The sequence below is a fragment of the Arachis duranensis genome, chromosome 10, assembly GCF_000817695.3.
Source record: "Arachis duranensis cultivar V14167 chromosome 10, aradu.V14167.gnm2.J7QH, whole genome shotgun sequence".
Lineage (NCBI taxonomy): Eukaryota > Viridiplantae > Streptophyta > Magnoliopsida > Fabales > Fabaceae > Arachis > Arachis duranensis.
The window spans coordinates 72,713,890-72,720,907 of NC_029781.3; the positions used below are offsets into that span (position 1 = coordinate 72,713,890).

At 38.6% G+C, this 7,018-nt stretch overlaps 1 protein-coding gene across 1 annotated transcript; it reads left to right on the forward strand.

Moving 5' to 3' along the window:
- Positions 1-5,499: 5,499 nt before the first annotated feature.
- On the forward strand, positions 5,500-6,642 carry LOC107470203 (uncharacterized). Its single transcript, XM_016089586.1, has 3 exons — positions 5,500-5,643; positions 5,746-5,850; positions 5,959-6,642. The coding sequence occupies exons 1-3, from the start codon at positions 5,500-5,502 to the stop codon at positions 6,640-6,642; spliced, it is 933 nt and encodes a 310-aa protein (XP_015945072.1).
- The last annotated feature ends 376 nt before the right edge of the window (positions 6,643-7,018 follow it).

Below are 7,018 nucleotides of genomic sequence, written 5' to 3' on the forward strand. Positions count from 1 at the left end.
ATCTTCATGCGCTTATCTGAAGTTCCTACCAATGAATTACATAAGTATCTCTATCTTTATCTCTATGTTATTTTCGTTTATCACCATCATTACCATTTGAGTTTGCCTGACTAAGAATTACAAGATGACCATAGCTTGCTTCAATACTAACAATCTCCGTGGGATCGACCCTTACTCACGTAAGGTTTATTACTTGGACGACCCAGTGCACTTGCTGGTTAGTTGTGCGAAGTTGTGTAATGCCATGGTATTGAGCCACCAAGTTCTTGGAGCCATTACCGGGGATTATGAGAGTTGTGAAAAAGTATAGTTCACAATTTCGCGCACCACCACTCCATACGATCCACAGACAAATGGGCAAGCTGATGTCTCTAATAGAGAACTTAAAAGAATCCTGGAACGGACTGTGATTAACCGTAGAAGGGATTGGGCAAGAAGCTTGGATGATGCTCTGTGGGCATACAGAACAGCATTCAAGACCCCTATAGGGACCTCTCCATACCAGCTTCTGTGTGGAAAGGCATGTCACTTGCCAGTGGAACTGGAACATAAGGCCTACTGGGCAACCAGATTCCTAAACCTTGATGCCAAGTTAGCTGGAGAAAAACAATTGCTCCAGTTAAATGAGCTAGAGGAATTTAGACTCAATGCTTTCGAGAATGCAAAAATTTACAAAGAGAAAGCAAAAAGATGGCATGATAAGAAATTGTAATCCAGAGTCTTTGAGCCAGGGCAGAAAGTTCTGCTATTTAATTCTAGGCTCAGATTATTCCCTGGAAAATTGAAATTCCGGTGGAGAGGACCATATGTGATTACAAGTGTGTCACCATATGGATACGTAGAGCTCCAGGATAATGATTCTAACAAAAAGTTTATTGTTAATGGACAGAGAGTCAAACATTATCTTGAAAGCAATTTTGAGCAAGAATGCTCAAGACTGAGACTTAACTAAAGCTCAGTAATAGTCCAGCTAAAGACAATAAAGAAGCGCTTGCTGGGAGGCAACCCAGCCATTTACAAAGCTTATTTGTTAATTAATTAATTTTTACAGGTATATGTCAAGTATCTTCAAGGTAAAATAGCAACTGCTTAAGTTCACAGAGTTACAGAAGGAATCAGAGGATAAAACAGCAAAAAAGGAAGTCACTGGTGCGAAAAAGCCAGTAAAAGCTGTTTTGGGCATTGAACGCCCAAAAGAAGCACCTACTGGGAGTTTAACGCCAGTAAGGATAGCCATCTGGGCGTTAAACGCCAGAAAGGAGCATCTTCTGGTCGTTGAACGCCAGAAAGAAGCACCTTCTGGACGTTCAACGCCAGATTTTCAGCGACCTGGGCGTTCAGAAAAACGCCCAGTGAGAAAGGAGTTCCTGGCGTTCAACGCCAGAAAGAAGCAACAGCTGGGCGTTGAACGCCCAGGAGAAGCAGCATTTGGGCGTTAAACGCCTAAAACATGTAGGGTTTGGGCGTTTAACGCCAGGATGGTGGGGAGGAGGTAAATTCGTTTTTTTTTCTTCACATTTTTTTAATTTTCTACATTTCAATTCATGATTTCTTGCATAAACATGTTACAAATTCTCATCCTTTAATTCCAAAAATTTTAATCCTAATTTCTAAAAACTTTTTTTTTCAAAAATATCAAATGTATCTTAATCCACAAACACAAATCTTTTTCCAATCCAATTCAACTCTTTTTCAAATCTTTTTCAAAACTCATCTATCTTTTTGAATTCTTTTCAAATCCTTTTTAATTTCTTCTCATATCTTTTTCAACTCACCATATCTTTTGAATTTCGAAATTGCCTCTCCCTCTATTCCTCTCCTTTCTTTTTTTTTGCTTGAGGACAAGAAAACCTCTAAGTTTGGTGTGATTTGCCATGATCACTGAGCTAAAACTCATCAAGATCATGGCACCTAAGGGAACAGGAAGAGTAAGGATATGACTTGAAGGAACTGAAGCGTCAGAAATTATCTCTTGAAGAATCAAGCACCCCACAGACTAGAGGAACACCCACTTCCCAAAATAAAGGTTGTTGAGTCCTAATATTTTTCTTAACTCTGTGATAACTGTTCTTATTATGAATTTACCTTAGAAGTTATATATTAGTAGTAGTAATTAGTATCTCTATTTTGATTTTATCTCCAATTAAGCTATAATTTATTTTTCTCATCATCATCAAACATGAATAAAATAGTAGATTTTTAGAATAAAAATGAATGTTAAAATTGTTGGCTCCTGAAAGAATGATGAACAAGAGAAATGTTATTGATGATCTGAAAAATCATGAAATTGATTCTTGAAGCAAGAAAAAGCAGTGAAAAACAAGCTGGCGAAAGAAAAAAATGAAAAGTCAGTAATTTGCGAAAAAAAAGCAAAAGAGGTAGAAAAAGACAATAGCCCTTTAAACCAAAAGGCAAGGGTGAAAAGGATCCAAGGCTTTGAGCATCAATGGATAGGAGGGCCCAAGGAAATAAATCCAGGCCTAAGCGACTAAATCAAGCTGTCCCTAACCATGTGCTTGTGGCATGCAGGTCCAAGTGAAAGGCTTGAGACTGAGTGGTTAAAGTTGTGATCCAAAGCAAAAGAGTGTGCTTAAGAATTCTAGACACCTCTAATTGGGGACTCTAGCAAAGCTAAGTCACAATCTAAAAAGGTTCACCCAGTTATGTGTCTGTGGCATTTATGTATCCGGTGGTAATACTGGAAAAACAAAGTGCTTAGGGCCACGGCCAAGACTCATAAAGTAGCTGTATTCAAGAGCCAACATACTAAACTAGGAGAATCAATAATACTATCTGAATTTTGAGTTCCTATGGATGCCAATCATTCTGAATTTCAAAGGATAAAGTGAGATGCCAAAACTGTTTGGAAGCAAAAAGCTACTAGCCCCACTCATCTAGTTAGAATCTGAGCTTCACTTAAAACTCTGAGATATTATTGCTTCTTGATTTCTTTTTATCCTCTTTTATTTATCTAGTTGCTTGGGGAAAAGCAACAGTTTAAGTTTGGTGTTGTGATGAGCGGATATTTTATACGCTTTTGGGGGTAATTTCATGTAGATTTTAGTATGTTTTAGTTAGTTTTTAGTATAATTTTATTAGTTTTTAAGCAAAAATCATATTTCTGGACTTTACTATGAGTTTGTGTGTTTTTCTGTGATTTCAGGTATTTTCTGGCTAAAAATTGAGGGAGTTGAGCAAAAATCTGATTTAGGCTGAAAAAGGACTGCTGATGCTGTTGGATTCAGATCTCCTTACACTCGGAATGGATTTTTTGGAGCTACAAGAGTCCAATTGGCGCGTTCTCAATTGGGTTGGAAAGTAGACATCCAAGGCTTTCCAGCAATATATAATAGTCCATACTTTGCGCAAAGATAGACGACGTAAACTGGCGTTCAACGCTCGTTCCATGTTGCAGTCTGGCGTCCAGCGCCAGGAACAGGTTACAAGTTGGAGTTCAACGCCAAAAACACGTTACAACCTGGCGTTCAACTCCAGAAACAACCCAGGCACGTGAGAAGCTTAAGTCTCAGTCCCAGCACACACCAAGTGGGCCCTAGAAGTGGATTTCTGCACCAATTATCTTAGTTTACTCATTTTCTGTAAACCTAGGTTACTAGTTTAGTATTTATACAACTTTTAGAGACTTATTTTGGATCTCATGACATTTTTAGATCTGAATTTTATACTCTTTGACGGCATGAGTCTCTAAACTCCATTGTTGGGGGTGAGGAGCTCTGCAGCGTCTCGATGAATTAATGCAATTATTTTTGTTTCCCATTCAAACATGCTTGTTCCTATCTAAGATGTTCATTCGCGCTTCACTATGAAGAAGGTGATGATCCGTGACACTCATCACCTTCCTCAATCCACAAACGTGTGCCTGACAACCATCTCCGTTCTACATCAGATTGAATGAGTATCTCTTAGATTTCTTAATCAGAATCTTCGTGGTATAAGCTAGAATTGATGGCGGCATTCATGAGAATCCGGAAAGTCTAAACCTTGGATATGGTATTTCGAGTAGGATTCAAGGATTGAATAGCTGTGACAAGCTTTAAACTCGCGATTGCTGGGCGTGATGACAAACGCAAAAGAATCAATGGATTCTATTCCGACATGATCGAGAACCAACAGCTGATTAGCCGTGCTGTGATAGAGCATTTGGACCATTTTCACTGAGAGAATGGGAAGTAGCCATTGACAATGGTGACACCCTACATAGAGCTTGCCATGGAAGGAACTTTGCACTTTTGCATGAGAGGAATATTATGTTACAGGAATTCAGAAGACAAAGCATCTCCAAAACTCCAACATATTCACCATTATTGAGTAATAATTACTTATTCCAAACACTTTCACTTTTTACAATTAAATCTAAATAACCTTATTGGCAACCTGACTAAGATTAATAAAATAACCATAGCTTGCTTCAAATCAACAATCTCCGTGGGATCGACCCTTACTCACGTAAGGTATTACTTGGACGACCTAGTGCACTTGCTGGTTAGTGGTACGAGTTGTGAAAAGTGTGATTTACAATTTCGTGCACTAGAGCTCAGAAGAAATTATAAGTTGAAATAATAAGAAATCCTAAATCCTTTAAGAGGAATCCTAATCCTAAATCCTAAGAGAGAGGAGAGAGCCTCTCTCTCTCTCTAAAAACTACATCTAAATTATAAAAAGTGAATTATGAATGAATGATAATGAATTAATGGATTCCCCCACTTTATAGCCTCTAATCTATGTTTTTTGGGCCAAGAACTGGGTTAAAAATAGCCCAAAAATCACTGATTGTGAAATCTAGTTCGTACAGGTCGCGAAAAAGTGACACGGAGGCGTCGTCCACGCGTTTGCGTGGATTGAAATTTGTAGATGCGACGTGTGCGCGTTACCCACACATCAGCATCACCTAACTTCAGAGCAGCTATGACAAATCATATATCGTTGCGAAGCCCCTGATGTTAGCTTTCCAACGCAACTAAAACCACATCATTTGGACCTTTGTAGCTCAATCTATGACCGTTTGAGTGAGAAGAGGTCAGGCTAGACAACTCAGCAATTTCTTCAACTTCTTGTATTCCTTCCACTTTTGCATGCTTCCTTTTCATCCTCTAAGCCATTCTTGCCCTCTAATCCCTGAAATTACTTAACACACATATCAAGGTATCAAATGATAATAAGAGAGGATTTAAATAAAAGAAAATAAAAGCCAAAAAAGCATGTTTTCAATCATAGCACAAAATCAGGAAGGAGAATGTAAAACCATGCAAATCATATGAATAAGTGGGCATGGAATTGATAAAATCCACTCAATTAAGCACAAGATAAACCATAAAATAGTGGTTTATCAAGGAAACTAGAGCCTCAATTAGAAATTTAGAGGTCCAAATAGGTCTATTAGCCAAGCAAGTTGCTAAGAGGCCTACCAATACCCTCCTCAGTGATACAATTCCAAATTCAAGGGAAGAATGAAAGGCCATCAGCTTGAGATGTGAAAAAATGGTAGACACAGAGGCCAAGAGTGATGAGGAAGGCACTGAAGAAGGTATTAAGGAAGCCAGACCATCTGGGGAGCATACCCCTACTAGTTCTTCTTCCAACCCATTTCAAGTTAAGGCAGAGCAACACGAAGTGAAGATTCCAGTGCCTAAGTACAAGCCTAAGATTCCATATCCTCAGAGGCTTTAATAAGCAGCCAAGGACAAGCAATTCTCAAAGTTCTTGGAAGTTTTCAAAAAATTGCAGATTAATATTCCTTCTGCTGAGGCTTTGGAACAAATGCATTTACATACTACAATCATGAAGGAGCTGTTAACAAAGAAAAGGAATTGGAAGGAGAATGAGATAGTGGTTCTCACTAAGGAGTGCAGTGCTATAATTTAGAAAAATCTCCCATATAAGATGAAGGATCCAGGGAGCTTTTTAATTCCTTGTACCATTGGTGATGTTACTATTCAGAGAGCATTGTGTGATCTTGGAGCAAGCATCAATCTCATGCCATTTTCTTTGATGAGAAAGCTTAATATTGATGAGGTAAAACCCATTAGAGTTTCTCTTCAACTTGCTAATCGTTTTATTAAATTTTCACTTGGAGTTGTTGAGAATTTAATAGTGAAGGTAGGAACAATTATATTTTCCCCTGATTTTGTGATATTGGACATGGAGGAAGTTGTCAATGCCTCTATTATTTTAGAAAGACCCTTTTTAGCAACTGGGAAAGCTCTCATTGATGTACAAAAAAGAGAGCTAACTTTGAGAGTGAATAGTGATCATATTGTTCTTAATGTGCTTGAGGCCTTACAGCATCCTAGTGATTTTGAGGAATGCATGAAGATTGATTTGATTGAGCCAATGATTCAAGAGGTCTTGGAAGCAGAAGAACTTGACAATTTTTTAGAGCCTTCTGAGGAGGAAGTTTCGACTGAGACTGATGATTCTCTACCTCCCAGGGAGGAGCCACACATGCTCAATGAGGAAAATAGGCCACCAAAGCTTGAATTGAGGCATCTACCTCCTTCCCTTAAGTATGCCTTTCTAGGAGAAGAGAACCCTTATCCATTGATTATAAGCTTATTTCTGAGTAATTGTGAAGAAGAGGCATTGCTACAAGTACTGAGAGACCACAAAATAGTACTTGGTTGAACCATTAGTGATTTAAAAAGGATAAGTCCGGCCATTTTTATGCACAAAATCCTGCTTGAAGAAGATTACAAACCTTTAATGCAACCACAAAGGTGGCTTAATCCGGTGATGAAAGAGGTGGTCCAGAAAGAGGTTAGAAAGTTGTAGGAGGTTGGGATCATTTATCCTATCTCTGATAGACCTTGGGTGAGCCCAGTGCAAGTTGTTCCCAAGAAGGGAGGAGTTACAATGGTTACAAATGAGAAGAATGAGTTGATTTCTACAAGAACCGTTACCGGTTGGAGAATGTGCATTGACTATAGGAGGCTCAATACTGCGACTAAGAAGGACCACTTCCCCCTGCCCTTCATTGATAAGATGTTTGAAAGGTTAGTTG